At 40.4% G+C, this 22,996-nt stretch overlaps 1 protein-coding gene across 9 annotated transcripts in view; it reads right to left on the reverse strand.

The window, feature by feature from the left end:
• Window positions 1–6,976: 6,976 nt before the first annotated feature.
• Window positions 6,977–22,996, reverse strand: part of neo1a (neogenin 1a) — a 267,525-nt gene continuing 251,505 nt past the window's right edge. For 3 of the 9 annotated variants that reach the window (XM_088333601.1, XM_088333600.1, XM_088333599.1), the window contains 5 exons: window positions 20,537–20,629; window positions 17,872–18,039; window positions 14,713–15,000; window positions 12,661–12,797; window positions 6,978–8,489 (listed from right to left, as the gene is read on the reverse strand). In XM_088333601.1, coding sequence (XP_088189727.1) covers window positions 8,337–8,489; window positions 12,661–12,797; window positions 14,713–15,000; window positions 17,872–18,039; window positions 20,537–20,629 — 839 coding nt within the window. In that variant the 3' untranslated portion in view covers window positions 6,978–8,336. The other 6 variants (XM_088333603.1, XM_088333607.1, XM_088333602.1 and 3 more) reach the window with 6 other exon arrangements.

Raw genomic sequence — 22,996 nt, forward strand, 5'->3', positions numbered from 1 at the left:
TATTTGGTCTTTTAAGGAGTTATTATCATAGACAGTTCTAAAATGGAAATCTTCCAGCAGAATATTATATTTTTCGACACGAGAGTATTTTATTTAAAAAACATTGATAGTCTCAACATGCCAGATCCCAAGATCCGCCAATTTATTATCAAAAAATACAAACCTGCTCAGAAGAAATGGCGTTTAAAAAGTAATACAATGCTGCCCTCTTGTGGCTATAACTAAAAATGAGACTTGTTCTGAAGCAAGTGAACGGCCATTTCTCTACGAACAGCAGTGGTTGTACTACACTAAATTACACCCTGGGCGAAAACCCCCAAGTGAGCCCTTATGATGCATTTTATTGGGAAGAAATTTGGGTATATGTTGATAAGGTATCACAAAAACTTTACCATTTTAATTCAAAGGAAAATTATATAAATATTATGACGTATATTAAATCATAGTGACCTATGTACAGTATCGGCCATTTTGAATAAAAATTGCATTTGCCTTCCTGACAGATTGTTAGACTTTACACAAATTTTAAGTAAGTTATGTAAAATATCAAAATATTTGGTCTTTTATCTATAGTTAATGACAATGTCCTTGTCTATGGACACGAGAATTCCCTTTTTAGTGTTCATCAGCATGAAGGAGTTCAGAAGTTACTGAGACAGTGATTTTATCAGCCTGGTTTTCATAAAACAGAGAAGCTCGACTCACATGCAACCTGAGTACAGGAAAGGGTCAACAGGAAAGTATATGCCAGCCCAATGTGAGGAGGTTATATTGAGAGAGAACCAGCCTTCTTTCTTATTTTTTTGTTTATTTTTCTTCTTTTTTCCTCGTTTTCTCATTTTCTTCCTACTGTTTCTTCTTTTCTTGTATTCTTTTGATTCTTCCAGCCTTTTACTTATTTTTTCTCTTTGATTTTTTTCTTCTGTTGTTCCACTTTTCATTGTTGTCTTATTTTCACTTATAGTATTAATCCCACAAAAATAATTTATTTGCATAATGTTACATAATCCATCCATCCATTATCTGCACCGCTTATCCTCAGTAGGGTCGTGGGGGTGCTGGAGCCCATCCCAGCTATCTCCTAGCAGTGGGCAGGGGGACACCCTGAACTGGTTACCAGCCAGTCGCAGGGCACACAGAGACGTACAACTCGTTCATTCAAACCTAGGGACAATTTGGACCGGCCAACAATCTTACATGCATGTTTTTGGAATATGGGAGTAAATCAGAGTACCTGGAGGAAACCCACCCAAACACAGGGAGAACATGCAAACTCCACACAGGAAAGTCTATCTTGTGACCTCAGGACTGTGCCGCACACGCGCTAACCACTGTGCTGCCCATGTTATACAATAATTCTTAATATATGGATTGTGGCATGGTAGCACAGTGGATAGCGCGTCCGCAGCAGTTCTGAGGTGACGCGTTCAAATCCAGCTACCAGCCTTCCTGTGTGGAGTTTGCATGTTCTCCCTGTGCTTGTGTGGGTTTCCTCTGGGCACTCCAGTTTCCCCCCACATTCCAAAAACATGCATGTCAGTTAATTGGAATGAGCGAGTGACTTGTCTGTCCCTGTGTGCCCTGCAACTGTCTGGCAACCAGTTGAGGGTGTCCCCTACCCACAGCTCAAAAATAGCTGGGGATGGGCTCTAGCACCCCCGCAACCCTAAGGGGAAGCAGAGCAGATAGTGGATGGATGGATAGATGATTAAAAGCCAGTAAACCTGGATGAAATGACGGCTCTTTTTAGTGAGCCGAGCCCGAACAGCCGCTTCTCCCACCACTAAAAGCTTATTTGAGTGAGAGAAGTTATCTGACAGCTAAATTCTACAAACACGTAGCACAACACAGATGACAGGCAAAAAGTGCAAGATGACTGAAATAAATGGTAAATGGCCTGCATTTATATAGCGCTTTTCAAGTCAATGACCTCCAAAACCGCTTTACAATGTGCTTTACACTTACCCTTTCACACACACACTCACACACCAATAGGGAGTCAGCCATGCGAGGCGCCTACCTGCTTATTGGGGGCATCAGCGATTCAGTGTAACAGTCCTTCTTTTAAAGCGTTTTATTTTCTTTACCTGGCATTTTCAGCTCCGTCTAGCACATTTCTCCCTCCATCGTACCTGACTCATCATTTGTACAACTACCGAAAAGAAGAATGGAACGTTTGGAAAAATTTGAGATAGGGGAATTCCCCCAGATGGTAAAATTCACCTCATCTAGATTGTGGTTTAAAATAAATATTGTCTGAAATTTTCAAATTGAAAAATAAGAAATAAGCTGTTTTACAAGTACTGTAAAATTTCCTTTGAGCCCATTTTTTTTAAAAAATGGGACTGGGCAATGTTGCTGTCCTCTGGTGGTCAAATTTGGAATTACATTTAGAGTATATCAATAAGCTTCTCCACAGGGGGTTTTGGAGCTGGCCAGTGCTGCCGCACTCTAGTAGGTAAATATGAAACCCGTACCGTATTTTCCGGACTATAAGGCGAACCCGCAAAGCAAAATTTGCCAGGATTTTGAACACCTTACAAATACAATTGGAAATGCACACCAGGGTTGGGTAGGGTTACTTTAACTGGATTACTTTTGGATTACTCCAATACTAAATATGCTAATAAAAGACAAAAGAAACTAAATACGAATAAAATGACTAAATTTTGTGCAGGCTTGGGGAGTAACGGAATACATGGAACGGCAAAAATGATGTTGGCAAGCTGTTTGGATTTCTTTTCATTTTGTTTCTGTCGCATTTTATGTAAGTTTTGCCGGAGATCAAAGTGATCAAAGCCTGGAGAGAAAGCTTACCACGTGTTGTGAGTCATCATTTTATTCATATTTAGTTTCTTTTGTCTTTTATTAGCATATTTGGTATTGGAGTAATCCAAAAGTAATTGAAAGTAATCCAGTTAAAGTAACCCTACCCAACCCTGATGCACACTGGTATATCACTATCTTTTTGCTAATATTGATCAGTGCAGACTACAATTGCATCACAACAGAGACAAATGGGATCAAACCCGGATAACGAAGGCAAGAAGCCTTAATCCTAACCTCCAGGCCATAGATAGCATGTTAAAATGCATTAGTTTGGTGTGCCTTTTATATTTTAAAACATATACCGTATTTTCCGCACTATAAGGCGCACCCTGAAAAAATAGTTTTTGGTCCTATATTTGACATACATAAGACGCACCGGATTATAAGGCGCTACAATGGGAACGTGGACAAAACAGTCAGATAGTTCAGTCAAACTTATTACCCCCTTAACATTCCCAAAGCTTGCAAAGATGCAAATACGTGTCGAGAACACGTGCGGATGCGGTGTCCGTACGATGTCACTCAAATGCATCGTTCCATCATTCGGCAGGTTAGTCTTGGGATTCAAGAAATGCCAACCATTCCTTAGTTTCTATTTTCGCTCGCAACTTTACTGTGCATATGACAATAAACACTTGGATTGAGTTTAATTTAAACATAGACACTCCATTCCATCCATTATCTGCACCGCTTATCACAGAAACATCGTGTTCAGTCTGAAACAAGATACAGGGAAAATATATAGTCGAAGCAGCTCACCGAAGTTGTTGTGTTCAATAATAATGTGCAGCCATGGTCCTCTTATATCCGTCAGTTTAGTAAATCCAGGAGAATAAAATATTTACAAATACAGAATAGTAAAAAAATGCTTTCTGTATGCCGTCAACCATGTGCTATACCAATTCATCTTTTTCGGCTAATTGCAGGCTTTGTTTTGCCGCTTCAGCCAATGCCAGCCTGTAAATCAGGGGTCGGGAACCTATGGCTCGTGAGCCATATATGGCTCTTTCTACGAGTATCTGTGGCTCAGAGACCAATTTGATTGCATGCAAAATTTCTCCATCTTGTTCAAAACCAGAGTTGTCTATTCTATTCAGGTACACGTATAGCCAAACCAAAGCTGAATTCAAAGGTAACACTTCGCAGTATATATAGGGCACGTTTTTCACTACAGTTTACAGTCAAGGTGTCACACAAAAAAAAGGGGGAAAAAAACTTGTTTTGGCTGTACAAAGCTAAAGAATCCTTTATTTAAAAGTTCACTATATAATCTGTGTTCAGTGTTCAGATACTTTATGATGAATCCACAGAACTGTAAATACGCCAAAACACCGGAAGAGAACTTAGTCATTTGATTGGGTGAGTGGGAGGGATGGGTGGAGCTATGCAAAAAGTACAAGCATTCCCTCCCATCTCTTGCCAAAGGTAAGCACATAAGGCTCCCTATTCTCAGAATGTTGTGACGTTTTTACAAAATAAATGCTTGCATCTGGTTTTGAAACCAATATGTATGGAAAAAAAGGTGAAAAGGAGTTTAACCGATCTTGAGTCATTGCAAGAAAGAGACAAGTTTGAAGTGGTCTCTTTGTTGAATTTGGGACAGGGACTCTGGCATTATTCTCTTTTCATAATTTTTATCAAATCATCAAAAACAAATGTGCTGAAGACTAAGCTTTTGTCTGGGGCACCGGTTTAGCAATTTAGTAAATTTGTCTCATAATTTATGGTGTGGCTCTTTCCCAAAATAAAATTAATATTTTTTGCTTTTATGGCTCTTTGAGTCAAAAAGGTTCCCGACCCCTGCTGTAAATGATAAAAATGATCTGCCTCTTGACCTCCGAATAACTTTAGCCAATAGTGATCGATTCAAATGATGATTGACACATTGGTTAGCCAATGAAACGCCGGTAAATAAATCCCAGCATACACCGCGGACTACTTGGCGTTCGGGGGAAAATCGAGTCGGCTGCTGCAAGTTAGTTGGAAGACTCTGCGATTTAATATTGATCCATAAATAAGGCGCACTGTATTATAAGGCGCATGGTCAGCTTTTGAAAAAAATAAAGACTTTTAGGTGCGCCTTATAGTGCGGAAAATACGGTATCATAAAATACTATTTTCGGGGGTACGCCTTATAACCCACAGTCAGGTTGGCAGTGAAAAAGTTAATTGACGCATTAGTGCTAACCTCACAAAAACAATCACACGCACGCACGCATACACATCCGTTTTATGGAAAAGACAAATGGTATGTTGCAGGTGATTGTTTGATTGCAATGTGTGCCATGAGGGGATTGGGCTGGGGGTTGTAGCACCCTGAGTCCAAGTCACTGACCTGCAAAGACGGCGGTAAGGCTTTGAGAAGGGAAACACCCCTGCTGGAGAGAACTGTGTCGCACTTTGATCCTAAATCAGGCATGCCCGACATACAGCCCTTAGGCCGGATCCAGCCCGTGGAGGAGATAGTCCGGTGTTCTGAAATGTCTTCCAACCCGTCGAGACATCCTACCAATGCCCAGTGTGCATGCTAATAGCGATTGGTGCCTTTGAAAGCGGTGAGTTACGGTTTGTTTTCATTTACCGTATTTTCCGCACTATAGGGCGCACCGGGTTATAGGGCGCACCCCCAAAAAATTGTTTTTGGTCCTATATTTTCCATACATAAGGCGCACCAGATTATAAGGCGCTACAATGAGAACGTCGACAAAACAGTCAGATAGTTCAGTCAAACTTATTACCCCCTTAACATTCCCAAAGCTTGCAAAGAAGCAAATACGTGTCGCAGACACGTGCGGATGCGGTGTCCGTACGATGTCACTCAAATGCATCGTTCCGAATATCATTCGGAAGGTTAAAGTCTTATGATTCAAGAAATGCCAACCATTCCTTAGTTTCTATTTTCTTTTTCACTCGCAACTTTACTGTGCATATGACAATAAACACTTGGAATTGAGTTTAATTTAAAAAAAGACCCATCACAGAAACATCGATATCACTCTGAAACAAGATACTGGGAAAATATATAGCCGGAGTAGCTCACCGAAGTCGTTGCGTTCAATAATAATGTGCAACCACTGTCCTCTTATATCCGTGAGTGTAGTAAATCCAGGAGAGTAAAATATTTACAAATACAGAATAGTAAAATATGTTTTATCTATGCCGTAGACAACCCTTTACCCTATGCAAGCCTGTAAATGATAAAAAGGATCCGCCTCCTTTACCTCCGAATAACTTTAGCCAATAGTGATCGATTCAAATGATGATTGGAACATTGGCTGGGAAATGAAACGCCGACATATGTATCCCAGCATACACCGCGGACGACTTCGCCTTCGGGGGAAAATCTAGTCGGCGGCTGCTTGCTTTAGTTGCAAGACTTTGCGACTTAATATTGATCCATATATAAGGCGCACTGTATTATAAGGAGCATTGTCAGTTTTTGAAAAAAATAAAGGCTTTAAGGTGCGCCTTATAGTGCGGAAAATACGGTAGTCTCATTTTTCTCTTTCCTTGCTTCAAAATACTGTTTTCTGACGTAGCTTAAAAGCCTCGCTAGCCTTTCTCTGGTAGCTTTCTAGAATGGTGTTTGTTGACCAAGGTAATCACGCAGTGTATGTATGCATGCCAACCATCACTTTATATCATCAGATAAAGTTCTGTTTGCAATAACTCGGAGTTCCAGTGTTGCTGGTTTTGTTTGGTTTTAAAGAAAACAAAATGCTGGTCTACTCGTGATCCCAAGAGCCAAGAAGAAATCCGCAGGTTCGAGAGCGTTCTCCATTCGGGCCCCGGTGCTGTGGGATGTTCTTCCCCCTGAGATTTGATCCGCAACAACAGTGGAAATGTTTAAATCTAAGCTTAAAACACACGTCTATTCTATAGCATATGCAGTCGGATGCAGAGATTATAATTCCAGCGTTTGTTATCTCCTGTATCGATTACTGTAATGCACCACTCTCCGGTCTCCCGAAGGCCAAAATCAAGAGCCTTTAGCCGGTACAAAATGCTGCAGCGAGGGTTTTAACTAAGACAATAAAGTTTGATCACATGACCCCAATTTTAGCTAACCTGCATTGGCTCCCTGTTAGCTTAACATGTGATTTTAAGGTTCTGTTGATAGTATACAAAACCATGCATGGACTTGCTCCCTCATGTCTTTCAGATATAATCTCCCCCTATGTTCCGGTTCGGAGCCTTCGCTCTGAAAATGCTGGTCTACTAGTGATCCCTAGAGCCAAGAAGTGATCCGCAGGTTCAAGAGCGTTCTCCATTCGGGTCCCGGTGCTGTGGAATGCATTTCCCCCTGAGATTCGATCTGCAACCTCAGTGGAAATGTTTAAATCCAAGCTTAAAACACACTTCTATTCTATAGCATTTGAATAACCTATATTTTATGTTGACAATATCTGTGTATTATTGGCCCTCATGTAGGTCTTAGATCAGGGGATGGTGTCATAATAGTCTGTAGTTTGCAATAGTCTTTGATCTGTGCAGCCTTTTGAGACTCTTTGTGATTAAGCGCTATACAAATAAACATGACTTGACGTTATGGCAGAATACCGGCCCGCCATACATTTGTCAAAAGAAGAAGCGAGTCACTAGGTCATTTTTATCAAAAGTTAAAAAAAATTGTTAAATGAATGCAAACAAAATGCTTTCTTTAGCCACTAGAGGGCAGTGTTGAGATGGTGTAGCGTGGTGAGTTGGTTTAGGTGTACACCTGCATTTACTCAATGCCAAATGTGAAAATCTTTAACCTCATTGTGAACAAATGTGTTGTATTTAGAAAAATGTCAGCTGTGAAAGCATAATAGTAAAAAAACAAAGCCCAAAATTTGGAGTTGATATCCTTTCACAGATCCGTACCGAATGAGAACATAAAGTCTGGATCCGGCCCCTTAACTAAACTGAGTTTGACATCTCTGTCCTCAATCAAAGAAGGAGGCATTTGTAAAATCAAAACATATGTACATGTTTATAAGGATATGTTGGTAAAAAAATAAGAATAGAATAAGGTAAAAAAAAAAAAAAAAATACAAAATCAAGCTACATGGGGATAAAAACATACATGAATAAATGTCGGAATAACGTCGGCTTGTGACAAAAGCGGATGTACAAAGTTCACGTCATCGAAAACGTCCCGATAGATACACAAAACGCAACAAAACGAAACACCCGACGCATGGACCAACATCGACACCGGCATGTCGTTGGACAGAAATGTGCATCGTCACGGGGGGCACCAACAATTGAGATTTTCTGAGCGACTGTATCATCTCCCAGAATGCTTCTTCATAAAAACACGAAGCGTCTCACCGACACTGGGCCGTCTCATTCCTGAGAGTGAGAAAGGTGAGCCGGCAAAAAGTCCCTAGGAGTTTTAATTTCTTTGCGGGATGAAGTTCTCATCATCAAGTCATTTCGTGTCCACGGACTACTTTCTCCCAAAGTTTTTTTTGTATTCGAAAGGATTATCTGTCTTGTGCGTTTGTGTGGTGTGTGTATGCTCATGGCGCTGTGGTGATGGCGTTGAGGTCCTTCATGAGACCCTCCAAGTGGGCCATCTCCTCGGTCAGCTCGTCAGGTTCATAGCTCTGGGGGAGAGGAACAGGGTTACTGCGGGGGGCAGGGGAGGGGCAGTGGGGCAGGGAGGCAAGCACCTGGAGGAAGGGGGGGAGAAGAGGAGAGGGTCAGTCAGGGACCTTTCACAGAGGACATGGCGGGGGGATTTAATGCAGGTGTCGGGAACATTTTGGACTCAAAGAGCCTTGAAAGCAAAATATTTTCAGCATATATTTTAAGACAGAATTCAAAAAAAATGCCAAACCTGCTCTCATGTATCCAGGGTTGGGTAGGGTTACTTTTAACTGGATTACTTTCAATTACTTTTGGATTACTCCAATACCAAATATGCTAATAAAAGACACTAAATATGAATAAAATGATGACTCACAACACGTGGTAAGCTTTCTCTCCTGGCTTTGATCTCTTTGATCTCCGGCAAAACTAACATAAAATGCGACAGAAACAAAATGAAAATAAATCCAAATAGCTTGCCAACATCATTTTTGCCGTTCCATGTATTCCGTTACTCCCCAAGCCTGCACAAAATTTAGTCATTTTATTCAAATTCTGTTTCTTTTGTCTTTTATTAGCATATTTGGTATTGGAGTAATCCGAAAGTAATTGAAAGTAATCCAGTTAAAGTAACCCTACCCAACCCTGCCTCTTTCACTGTGTGGCTCTTGATGATTTGATCAATAAAATAATAATAAGGCCAGAGACTGTGCCCCATATAAAGAAATAAATAACTTAAAGGGACAGTATGTAATATTTAGTGCCTCCTAGGTGTCCAAAAAACTTTCATAAAGTAAAAAAATAAAACAACAACATTGACCTGAATACTAAATAATAAATTCACCACGGAATCCCATCTTGGACTAGTGGCATCATTCCACCACACTCCTCATACCAGACAACACAGGGCCATCTACTGGTCAAATATTTCGCATTTGGGCTTTAAAATTGGTCTCTCTCCCGCACTTATGAGGCTCATCTCCATGGTCATTTTTGTCATAAACAATGATGCCAGAACAAAGTGCAAGCAGAGTTCTTTTGTAAAATGTCACAAATGACTCCAAGCGAGAAAGAAACCGATGAACAGGGTGTTCCGAAAGTCTTGGGTGCAATTGAAGTCCCTGTATCTCCTTAACTGAGAACAATAGTAAGATAAAAGTTGTGCCATTAATGGCGTTTGCTCAATCAGAAAAATCGTTTCGCGTGCTTGAATTTGCAAAAACTGAATTATGGACTGTTGTTTAAGATAAATTTCACAGACCATTTGGAAAGTAGCCACAAGAAAGTAAGTCCGTAGTGAGATGGCATGGTAAATTCATAATGGATGGGTGCTTATGACAAGATAAAAGAACTGGATGCCCCTCAACTGTCATTGAACAAGTTGGGACTGCTTTCCAGCAGAGCCTCCATAAATTGATCAGAAGAGCCAGTACAGAACTTTCTGTTTGGCAAGCGACAATTATAAATCAGCTTGCCGTGCAGATGCAAGATGACGGATTTGATGACCGGCTTGTTTTTAGTAACAAGGCGACTTTCAATGGAATTAGAAAAATGAATAATCACAACGCTGAATATGGGGTAGTGAGAACCCACATGAACTTCTTGAACATCAGCCAGATTCTCCAAAGGTGACCGAGTCTTTTGCTATGACGAAGAAAGCTTTCCATGGACCATTCTTCTTTGAAAGAGCAACAGTCAATGGTGAGACGTATCTCCACATGCTGGAAAACTGGGTAATGGATATATTGAGTGAGAGAGTCTGGTGACTTAATTTTCCAACAGAATGGAGTGTCACACCACTGGAACCTCAGAGATAGACAGGGTCTGAAGACAACAGTGCCAGACAGATGGACTGGACGGTCTGAGCACAATGATCACGATCTCATGTCCTGGCCAACGCAGATCTTACACGATGCAATTTCTTTTGTGGAAATTTTTGGAAGGATTGGCACCCCTCTTTTCCAATGGTTTTGGATGAGCTAAAGGCACTGATAGCAGAAGCTGTTTCAACCATTGACAATGCAATTCTGGGACACGTTTGGCAAGAATTTGACTATTAGCTTGATGCGTGTACTGTCACCATATGTGCTCACACTGAACATCTTTGAACAATCCATGTAAAAATTTAGATTGTAAACCTTCTGAAATATCAGATGTTTAATAGTTTCTAAGATAATCAATGGCAAAACGTGCCCAAGACCTTTGAGACACCCTGGAATTACCTTTAGCTATGTGACCTCCCATCCCTACCGCTCACCCGATCAAGTTGCTCTGGGTTTTGTTTGTGGCTTTTTTCTTTGATTTACAGTTTGTTCTGTGGGTTTTCATCAACGTGTCTCAACAGTGAACATACAATGTTTAATGACTTCAATATACATGATGCCATGGAGACATCAAGCGACTGTAAACGGTAGTCGGGACTCTGGACCGAGCCATACAATGACTCCGTTGTTTGGGCTTCGCATATACTGAAAATTTAACAATAGAGAGAAGGTAAGCATGTCCGAATCTCATCTCCAGGCCAAATATGCTCATTAAAAAAAATCCATATCTGGCTCGTGAGCCATACGTTCCCGACACCTGATCTAATGGTTGGGGTGAGGCGAGCTGAAGGAGGATAGCTTATTGGGACTGATTTTTTTTTTTTGACATGAACAAAAAGCGACAGCAGATGAAAGCAAAGAAAAAAAAAGCAGAGGCAAAGAAGCAAAACAACATTCCAATTACAGGTACTGTATTAATCAGCCATAAAAGAAATACATAAATTGAGTTATAGATGACAGCCAACATGGGTAAGGGTGACGTCAAAGAAGAATAAAGAGAGAAAGAAGAAACAGAAAATGTGGTTAAGATCAAAGTACATCTGGAGCAAGTTATACTAGTGGTAAGCAACCACCGGGCTGTGGGCCAATTGGTACTGAGCTCCACAGAAAGTAGAGTAAGTTGCCTTTTTTTGCTTTAATCTATTCATGTATACAATTTTTTTAACCCCATAGTTTGAATGTGCAAAATACATGAGATTTTACAGTACCCAACAATTATTAAAGATGACATTGTTCAGTATTGGATGCGTTCTCTTATACTGTACCTAGCCACTCCTTTGCACATCTGTTCTCCTCTGCACTATCGTACTCCAGTGTTATTGTTATTGTATAGTGACTTGTTTACCTGACTGCCCATTTTGCACATCTGGTTAGCTGCTCCTCTTGCACTCTTTGCACTACTGTAAAATACTACACATAGCTATAATTATTTAGTATATTATTAGTACTTCAATACTCCAACTCAATACATTTTATTCATATCTGTACATTCAAGGAAACTGTGCGGGTCGGATGTATCCACATTTTGTTCTGTATACACGTGTACAAGAATGACAATAAAGTATATCTGAATCTGAATCGGGAGTCGAACACGGATGAGAGTGCAGTAATCGGCGTTATTAAACTATTAGACCCACTAGGAATGTAGACATTATATTTTATCTAACCATCACACTTTTGTACTCACAGTACCATGTTGTATGTTGTAATGCAGCACTATGAGAGAGTGTTCAGCCAAAACGACAGTAAAAATAGTGTGATAATGAGATAATATCCAATTCAGTTCATCTAGATCCCTAGTGGTCTAGAAGGCACACAGGGGATTTAGGCTTATCATTGTTGTTATCCTTATTGCAGGGTTCAAATTCCTTTTTCATGACCCATAGAAAGAAATGACACTTCATAGGGCAATGCCATACAAACTAAAGCCTGTCGCCATTAATCACGAGGCAAAAAAATGCAATGGCAAAGCAAGGCCACTGGAGCAGCGTCACCCTATTTTTTAAGCAGATTTGATGGGAAACACTGCAAAAACTAATTTATAGGCACTTCACCCAAAATTCAAGTAATTTTTAAACCCTTGAAAACCCAACATTAAAATTCAAGCATTTTTAAGGATTTCTAGCACCTGTACTTTTCATTGAGCTATTGTTACGATGCTCTATTTTTCATTTTACTATTATTACAACTTAGGTTAGACTCCAAGCACTAACTAGTAAATAGTTGTCCCTATTTATCATGTTTTTTTTCAAATGGGATTTTTCCCTTTAAGTCTTAATTATGTGTTTATCTTGGAGTGCCATGTATAGTCTTAGTAGTAAACAACGTTCAATAAGTTGTTTTTAAAGACAATAAAGACAATTCTGGAAAGCTTCAGGAACAAGCTGGACTGCAACCCTCAAAGATTTTACTGCCTGTGCACTATACTCACGCTGTCGACATCTTCTAGCATCTTGCTGGTCTCTGGGACATCAGGGGCGTTGGGCACATTGACAATCATCGGCGTTCGGGTCCTTCCCAGTGTCCCAATCGAGGCGGTTTTGACCACATGTGGGTGTGTGGGGGGACCTGAACCGAATACAGACACCAAAGAGTTCAGACTCATTTTAACTGTCATTTTTGTCGTACATAATGGTTTCAAAACAAGGTATGAGTTTATTTTGTAAAGATGTCACAAAATACTGCAAACAAGAAAGATCGGCATGTGAGGGCGGTATGTGTGCAGATATCCCCTCACCCTATCAAATTGCTCTGGGTGCTTGGCAGGCGGTTTTGGATGTTTGCCGTTTGTTCTGTGGGTTGTTATTGTAAAGTGAACATACATCGATTAATGAGCTTTTCAGATAAAACGATGGCACAAGCTACAGTGGGCCAGATACACATTTCACATTTTGTCCAACCTCTTGAAAAATACCAAACACGGTTTTGACGCCACCGGGCTACCAGCAATATAAATGACATGATCAAACCTGTCTAGAATTGATTGTGATTAGCTCAGGAGGTACAGCGCTTGAGATCAAAAGGTCACAGGTTCGATTCCTGGCTCCTCCGTGTCATATGTCAAAAGTGTCCTTGGGCAGGACACTGAATCCCTAATTCACCCAATAGTACTGATCTTGATCTGAATCCAAATCTATGTAGCGCTTTTCAGTAAAGAAGCTAAACTTAAAAAAAAAAACGTATAAAAACAAGTACTTCCTCTGATGTTGCCTATCTTTTTTGCACTTTTTAAAAATGTGCAGGTGCATAGAATGCAATTGTATGTATTCTTGTTTTTGTTAGGCTATTGGACAAACGCTTGGATTTTATTTTTATTGTTTTATGTTATTAATTATTATTTTTTTGTACATTATATTTCTATCTGGCAGCACGGCGGCGCAGTGGTTAGCGCATGTGCGGCACAGTTCATGTCTTGGGAACCTCCTGCGTGGGTTCAAATCGAGCTCCAGACTTCCTGTGCGGAGTTTGTATGTTCTCCCCGTGCTTGCGTGGGTTACCTCCGGGCACTCCGGTTTCCTCCCACGTTCCAAAAACATACATTTCAGGTAAATTGGCCGGTCCAAATTGTCCCTAGGTGTGAATAAGCGAGTGAGTTGTCTGTCCCCGTGTGCCCTGCGATTGGCTGCCAACCGGTTCAGGGTGTCCCCTGCCCACTGCCCGAAGATGGTTGGGATGGGCTCCAGCACCCCCGCGACCCTACTGAGGATAAGCGGAGTAGCTAATGAGATGAGATGAGATATTTCTATCTGTCCAAAACATCAAGATTTGAGTAGAGATAGTGAAAAGATGGCACAACAAAGGTTGCTGACTAGTTAAAGGTTATATTTTGGGATTTCTTCATTCTATTTTGACTCGACTTCAAAATACCGCATTTAGGACACAACGTCAGGGGAACCCGTGTATTTTTACCTTCATGCACTGTAACTTTGACTTAAGTCGCTTCTTAATTAGTAATTTTGAGCCCTGATTTTTGTGCGCTGGCTAGATTTTCTTGTGCGCAGAGAATGTGCAAGCAGTGCGCAATTGCAATAACATCACTACATATTTTACACGTATTAATGGAGAAAAAAACCTACAAATTTTACTGTATAATCTCAGGCCATGGAGTACAGGCTGATTTTACATGTTTTACAACGTTTTAATAAATGTAACATTCCGTCTTCACTGTTTAATTTATCAGACTGCTACGTTTTTTTTTTGTCTTTTTTTCCAATAAAGACGGTATTACAGTTATTGCTTAAAGGCCCAGAACTAAGTTGACAGATATTTTGTTTAATCTTAGTTTGAAATGCAATATGTATACGACCTTTGCTCCTCAAACATTTATAGTAGATTAGAAGAAAAATTTAGCCTTGATTCAAAAATTGCGCACGCGCGCAGCTTAGAGGGAACACTGGTTGCAGCCCTGGTTTTGAGTTTCAATCTGGATTCAAATCTCCATATGAGCAAAGAAGCCATGAGGACGCTAGCAGGTGTTGCTCACCAGTCTGAGTTAGCAAAGGTGTGCTGGGCAGCGCAGGAGAGTCGAAGCAAGGGTGGCCGGCAGGTGGGATGGCGGGCACGGCGAAGCTCTTCAGCGGGTGCGCATGTGCATGCGGGTGTGCCGAGCGTAGGGGTGGCAGGTTGCTGGTGTAGCAAGACTCCTCCTCGGTGGTGGTAGAGCCGTGGTAGCTGCCCTCGGGGTCGGCCATGATCTCCGAGGGGCAGGAGGCCTGCGATGAAGAGCCGGCCGGAGGGAAGGGCTCCGAACACGGCGTGTTCCTCACAGACTCTGGGGAGAAACGTGATGTGACAAATGAGAAAAGCGGTTTTCTGATCATTGCCAAATTTGGAGTGTTGTCGTCATATTTGAACCTAAAGCAGCATGCTTGGGGCGCAAAAAAGGAACAGGCGAGGTGAGAACCAGGGATCAGAATGGAGATTTTCATTTTCAGCTGAAATAGCCAGGGTCCAGGAATAAAGCAGGGCGGAGCCCCCCACACACCCCCCACCCCCCGCCCCCCCAAGCTCCTGGGTTTTAGGCAATTTACTTGCCCAAAACCATGCTTATATTTATCATTTAAGTAACATTTTTAGAAGATTAAAATAATTTGCCCACATAACTGATTTTTTTGTAAATACTGCAAGATAAGTTCAAATGCAGTTCAGTCCCTGCAGCTTGAGCAACAATGCGGCCAATTTTTCTACTGGCCGCCAGGGTGCGCCAGAGCAATAAAGGAAAGAGTGAGACAGTCGGATTTTGAATTTGTTTGCCACGCAAGAGAAAAAGTGAAAAAGTCGAAATGCCTTTGGGGTTCAAAAACAGCTGAAATCCGCGGATCCGCGGAAAATTCTGATCCCTGGAGAACCTAAGGCACGGGTGCTCGCCCTTTTTCAGCAAGCGAGTCAAAAACGATCTACCCACCACAAAAAAATGTATAACAATACTGCTGTTGTAGTTCAATGAATGGAAACACATCAAATCAAGACTCAAATGATGCGAATACGCACATTTGTCCTTATTATTCCAACTGAAACTAATAGTTAATTACTATTGTCATTTTTCATATATAAAATAGAATATACCTTTATTGTCATTGTTACAAAATGGGTTGAACATATTCAACGAAATTGGACATGGCACTCCAGTTTCACATTTTACAGTGAGGATAAAAGAAAACAAAGAAGATCAAGGAACAAAAGAAGATAAAGGTTATAATTTACACAATATTTACACAAGAAAGTGTGGGCATGTAGCGTGTTACATACAGTATACATATATAAGACATACTGATATGTATGGTATGTAATTGTAGCTGCAAATGTATAATTATAACATAATTTCAACTCTTAATCCTCAAATACTCATTACACCTTAAAAGTTAAACTTTAATATTATTTGAAAACATACACTATACATGTATTAATTATAGTCAGGGTTGGGTAGGGTTACCTTAACTTGATTACTTTCAATTACTTTTGGATTACTCCAATACCAAATATGCTAATAAAAGACAAAATAAACTAAATATGAATAAAATGACTACATTTTGTGCAGGCTTGGGGAGTAACGGAATACATGGAACGGCAAAAATGATGTTGGCAAGCTGTTTAGATTTATTTTCATTTTGTTTCTGTCACATTTTATGTTAGTTTTGCCGGAGATCAAAGAGATCAAAGCCAGGAGAGAAAGCTTACCACGTGTTGTGAGTCATCATTTTATTCATATTTAGTTTATTTTGTCTTTTATTAGCATATTTGGTATTGGAGTAATCCAAAAGTAATTGAAAGTAATCCAGTTAAAGTAACCCTACCCAACCCTGATTATAGTAAACACAATTTCTCGTCCCTGCTTTCATAGTGGATTTGACCGCTAGATGGCAGTATGTCCCAACAAACAGAAAGCCTTTTCCTACTTTGCTTCTTAGAAGGAATAATTGGAGGAGCTCCCTAGCATAGAATTGTCAGACTGGCTGTCATGTATGACAATTTCTCAATATGAAATTTATACTGAGGAGCTTATAGAATGATGTTTATTTTGTTAATGCTATGCGATCTTTCATCTTGTCGTTGCGATCCACTAGTAGATCACAATCGATATATTGGGCACCCCTGATCTAAGGTATCTTTTTTTTTTTAAAGTAAACCTCCCAACCTCTCGTTACAACACGGGCGGACGAACTAAAACCACATGTATCATGTTATTATCATCGTTTTGCTCTTTTTCATTCAAAATCAAAGATATACGTTGAAAATCAGTGTGAATTTGGCCATACAACTCCAAGCATGTCGTAAGAAATTCACTGGAACATATCATAAGATAGTAAACTTAAGACCTGTATTCTGTTTTAATATTGGACATCTGCAAAGGAAGTCACATAGAATGCCAGTTAGTTATTTTGACTATAATACCTCGCTGCGATTAGTGGTTTTGACTATTATACACTGTTTACTTCACCACGGCCATTCATGTTTCTGTTCTTTGATTCCACACCCCTTAGGGCATATTTGCTTTGGTAACCTAGGTGATTTAAAAAAAAAGAGCTCAGGGGTTGGCTTGGTATAAATTATCTGGGGTTTGGGTTTTCCCCTGTCCTCCTTGCGATTTAAAGATCCATTCATGTCTTCTCTCCTTTTTTGAGTGTCTACTAAACTAACATTTTTAAATTTCAAATTAGACGTAGTTTACCTGCATTTTTTTGATTAAAAAAATACCACCTTGGCAGTCATATGCAAGCATTTTGTTAGAAGAAACAACATGTTGTTGGCTTTTGTCTATTACAAAATACGAAGCCACAGAAATAACCTAATAGACTGTGGCTGTGCAGTAAAACGTAATTGCAGCCAATCTCACTGTCTGTGAAAACTGATTGCATTATTCCCAGTATTAGCATTTTATAATGAACCCGAATTGCAAAAAAGCAGCAACAAAAACAGACATCTGTCTGCACAAAAGTGGACACATGGCACCTCAACAACATCTTCTCCACTCTAAAACCGCTGCTTTGTCAAGTCGAAGCCGATTTAATTGCAACTATGTATTATATATGTGGTAGAAACCAGTTAAACATGTAAAACAGAGAAAATGAAAAATGAGTGAATGAAAATGATTTTTGTCCTCCGTTGTAATTCCTCGTCTGACCAGAGAGGGGCAGTGTCTTACCTGCAGAGTCCACCCTGTCTAGATGAGTGATGGGGCCGCAAGCATGCAGGCGAGGATGCCCGCTGCCGGGGTGGTAGAGGTAGCTGCGCGTGGGCGACGCCAGACTGCCCATGTGATAATGGTGCTGATGGTTATCGAGGGAATGGATGGGATGAGCACTAATTACAGCTGTGGATTCAAATGGACATGGAGGTTTAGCATGAGAGGGGGCTGATGATGACGGATGGGATGTACAGCTACTCACACCAACAAACATACTCATTCGTACTCTGCGTGGAACAGAACCATCGACAAAAAATAAACCGTAGCTCAAAATGCAGAGGTAAGATCGGCCCTGAAAAAAATCCGGTCCGAACTGACCCAGGCCCGTGGGTTTTAAAGGGATACCCAAATTCTTAAACATGTAAAATGTGAGAAAATAGTACATGTTTTTTGCATAAAATTATATGATAGCTATATATATTGCTTCAGTGCTATATTTTGTATGTTTAAGGTTTTTACTACTACAGACCAAACAAGCAAATCAATTACTAACAACTAGCAATGTTTGCTATAATCGGCCAGCTAATCCCTAGTTAAAACTACGCAGTGTGTAAAATTACAGAAAAAGTTATCTATCAATCTATCTATATACCCTAACCCAATTAATTACTAAAAACACTGCAATGTTTGCTATAATCGGCTAGCTAATCCCTAGTTAGACCCACGCAGTGTGTGAAATTACAAAGTTATCTATCAATCTATCTATATACCCTGATCATATCCCCCAAGAGGGGTGACCGACAGCAAGACAAACACATACAAAAACAAAGAACATTAAAAAAAAAGGGGGGGGGGGAGTAGCAAAAAACACACACAAACATTTTTGGACCATGGCCAACCCAAAAAACCAAACACCCAAACAAGTTAAGCACCTCGGAACCCAAGTTGTTCATGCTTTCTTCCCTCCAGATGAAATGGGACACAAGAAAGCGGCCATGTCACCCAGGTCAGGGTGACAGAACACACTCAACAGCAGGGCCCGACAGATTTCACTGGTTTACCCCTGCCGTATCGTGCAGGTGCCCTGCCCACCCCTTAAAACACGTCTAAACATCCCACTGTCCTTTCACAACACCTCTCCTCTCATTCCTATCACCAACTACAGCTCTAGCTCCCACTAGATTTAGACCTCGTTCCTGCAGTGCACTCTTAACACCATCCATCCACATCAATCGCGGCCTTCCTCTGTGTCTCCTTCCATTTACTTCTGCTCTGTAAATCCTCTTCAACAAATTATATGATTCGATGAACACAAAACATTTAATTCAAATTGAAATGCAAAACGAGAGGCTGCCAGAGAGTGGAAGCAGATAGTCGATGCTTTTGAACTTTACATGCCTCTGAAATCTCGTGCGGCCCAACCTCACGCAGACCCTAGTTCCAGCAGCCCCCGAGTAAATTGAGTCTGAGACGCCTGTTCTATGGGAAACACTGAAGACAGGCAGCCTCCAAAATGAATTCTTAGAAACTAGTTAGAAAATACAGATGAAATATACCGTAAATTCCGGACTATAAGCCGCTACTTTTTTCCTAAATGTTCAGCCCTGCGGCTTATTCAGTGAAGCGCCCTTGGAGTATAAAAGGTAAGATTAAGACCAGTAGAATATGTGCGCCAAGACTGCAACCTCTAAGTTTATGCATACATTGTCTGTAAAGGAAAGGTACGTTACGATAATGAGGAAGACGCCCTTGATGGCGATAGTTATGAGGAGGAAGTTGAGGACGATCTACCGTGTATTTCACAATTACGGGATGCTTTCCTTTGACAGACACGTTTGATACATTGTGAACGTGATCCTACTAGCGTGTTGGTACCTTTCAAAGGCACGGTTTGGGATGAAAGTTATATTATTATTATTAAAGCTTTGAAAACTCTCTTGGTGTACCGTCTTTCTTCGTAAATATGTGTAACCATGTATAATATGTATTTGCAACTGTATATTTTTGTAATGTATTTATTTTAGAGATTTATTCTGTTATGTGTTCTACGAGCAAATCAAAAAGAAGGGGCGGAGCAAACGCGGGCTGATGGGAGGTGGGGTAAAGCTTAGTTACCGGTAGATCTGTCGTCGCAGCGGACAATAGTGGATATATATTTTTCCCGCCCTTAACTTTTGAAATATACATTTTGTTTCCTTGGATTACTTTCAACGGGACCCGGACTTTACAAGTCTGCATCATACGTTAATTACGGGTATCATTTTCCATTCGTGATGCCGATTGTGGTTCTAAGATTGTCTACTATTTATTTAATTATAATCGTGGAACTTACAGCCCGGTCTGGGTTAAACCTGTGATTGTGTCACAAGATTCAATGCGTGCGCACGCGGCTTGTACAGAGGTGCGGCTTGTGTAAGTACAAAAGTGGCAAATCGCGTAAAAAGTGGTGGGTGCGGCTTATAATCGGGTGCGCTCTATAGTCCGGATTTTACGGTAGATAGGTTGTATGCAAAAAAACATGTTTATTTTCACAGATGTTGCATGTTTTAGAATTTGGGAATATATTTAAGATCTTACCTCTGACAGGATGTCAGAAGAATTTTGAAAAGCATCTCCTCCGGATGTAAAACGCTCACAAACTCATCAGACCCATTCAGTCACATACGTGGTCACACACACTTACGCTGAGGTGGCTGCGCATCAAAAGGCATCATCATTTTAGGCCTCATCCCCCGCCGGCCTGCAAGGGTCGACATGCTGTCCTCTGATTCATGGCCTAAAAAGTATGCAACCCAATCTTAACCGTGGGACCTTTTAAATGATCATATTTTGTCAAAATAAAATTGTGAAACGGTCTTTTGATCAACGGAGCCATTTTGATGCCAGATAATGGAGCAGTGATGTGTATGAAAAGCATGCATGTCACTAGCGAAACAATCAGAGAGAATGACTAACGAATACATAATGGTGGATGAGGAGTTGCTTTGTTTCCTGGGTGCCATTCAGCCCAAAATATCAAAATAAGCAGTGTGTATTATTTGACCACTGGATGTCGCTATATTGCGTCTTGCAAACTAAAACAAGTGCTATTGAGCAGTGGTCGGCAACCTTCTCTGTCCCACATTTACAGGTTTGAGTAGGGTTACTTTAACTGGATTACTTTCAATTACTTTTGGATTACTCCAATACCAAATATGCTAATAAAAGACAAAAGAAACTAAATATGAATAATATTAATAAATTTTGTGCAGGCTTGGAATACATGGAATGGTAAAAATGATGTCGGCAGGCTGTTTGGATTTATTTTCATTTTGTTTCTGTCGCATTTTATGTTAGTTTTGCCGGAGAGCAAAGAGATCAAAGCCAGGAGAGAAAGCTAACCACGTGTTGTGAGTCATCATTTTATTCCTATTTAGTTTCTTTTGTCTTTTATTAGCATATTTAGTATTGGAGTAATCCAAAAGTAGTTGAAAGTAATACAGTTAAAGTAACCCTACCCAACCCTGCACATTTATCGTATATGACTATATTCTCCCTGCCAAGCCAAATAGTATAATTAGAAATAATTACACAATTAATAAGCCCATATCCACTGTGTAATCAATACACCATTAGGGATCTAGATAACATAGGAAAAGGCATTACTATTTTCACTAACGGTACCACGATGTACAACATTGTTTTGGCTGAACTCTTTTCCATAATGCTCCATTACAATGTTTTACAATGTGACACCGTGAGTAACAATACTGTGTTGATGAGATAAAATGGAATGCCGTTTCCTCTGTCATCTATAATCCTAGCAGTCAAGTCAAGTAGCCTGATAGTTAGAATTTGGTGCTCTCACCGCCGAGATCCGGGATCATTTACCATTGCATCCAATGGTAAGTAAACTGGGTCACATTTTACAAAGTTGTTTTGCGGAACTCTTTCTCATCCTGTTTATAACAACATTGTACAACGTGGCACAGTTAATAAAAATAATGCGATGATGAGAGAAAAATGCAATGTCTTTCCTTTGTCTTCTACAAGTCTAGCTTGGTGGCTAAGATTTGGTGCGCTCACCGCTGCAATAGAGATAATCGTTGACTGATCAATAATTGCCCAATGACGCCGATATACTACTGTAAAACCTCAGAAAGATGGACTGAAACTTTGTGTATATTCAAAAGGCAGTATTTCTTTCTTTCTGTGCGGTCCAGTACCAAACAACTCAAGGCCCAGTGCCGGTCCGCGACCCGGTGGTTGCCGACCACTGCTATAAAGCACAAGGATGAATATAAACTACGGTTGACTCAAAAAGACTAAACCGCCTTGGCAAAATAATGCAAATGCACATAAAACTCCTGAAAAGCACGTGGCGATAATTCCCTGCAAATGCGAGTTGACTTTGGAGACCCCTTGTGTAGTGCAACTGAGTGATACAAAGCACGAAAAAAGAACACAGACTACGGACCAAACGACACAATTTTCAACTCATTTTTTTTGCCCGGCCTATTAAAAGGTTTTTGGGGGTACCCCTAGTAGTAAGATTGCGGAAAATCATGTCAGCTTTCTCTTGGTGGGCCTCATATTAGGTAAAATTAACACAAGTGTCTTAATAAAATGCACATTGATATCATAGTTCATATATTTTTGCATATTAATAAAAATAAATATACAGTGGAACCTCGGTTTTCGAACGCCTCTCAGTTCGAACAAATCGGAGTCCGACCAAAAATTTTGAGAAATTCTTGCTTCGCTGTTCGGTCAAAAAATCGGAGTTCGAACGCCAGTAATGCGTGAGTGCGTACGCTAGGGTGCCATGCTGAGCGGCGTACGGGTGTAGATTGCTCTTTTCGTGACCAACTGTTATCGCGTGCGGACGTGCTTCGTTTTGCTTTCGCTTTTAATAAAGGTGTACGAAGTGTTTTAGCCCCTAATTATGCCTGTCATGAGTCACTTTAGAAAAGTGCTAAAAAGAAGGCAGAAGCAAGTGTCATTAGATCGGTATTTTAAGAGAAAAGAACCTCCCCACTGTCCACCTGCGCCTTCTGCTGACCACCACAAAGGTAAGAAATCTTATTCATAATTCTTTTCTTTATCCTTTTTTTTTTATTTTTACACGTTCATGTTAGCGTTATCTTTCGTACAGAAGATTACG

This window comes from Urocampus carinirostris, chromosome 4, assembly GCF_059441175.1.
Source record: "Urocampus carinirostris isolate Australia breed hairy pipefish chromosome 4, RoL_Ucar_1.0, whole genome shotgun sequence".
Taxonomy (NCBI): domain Eukaryota; kingdom Metazoa; phylum Chordata; class Actinopteri; order Syngnathiformes; family Syngnathidae; genus Urocampus; species Urocampus carinirostris.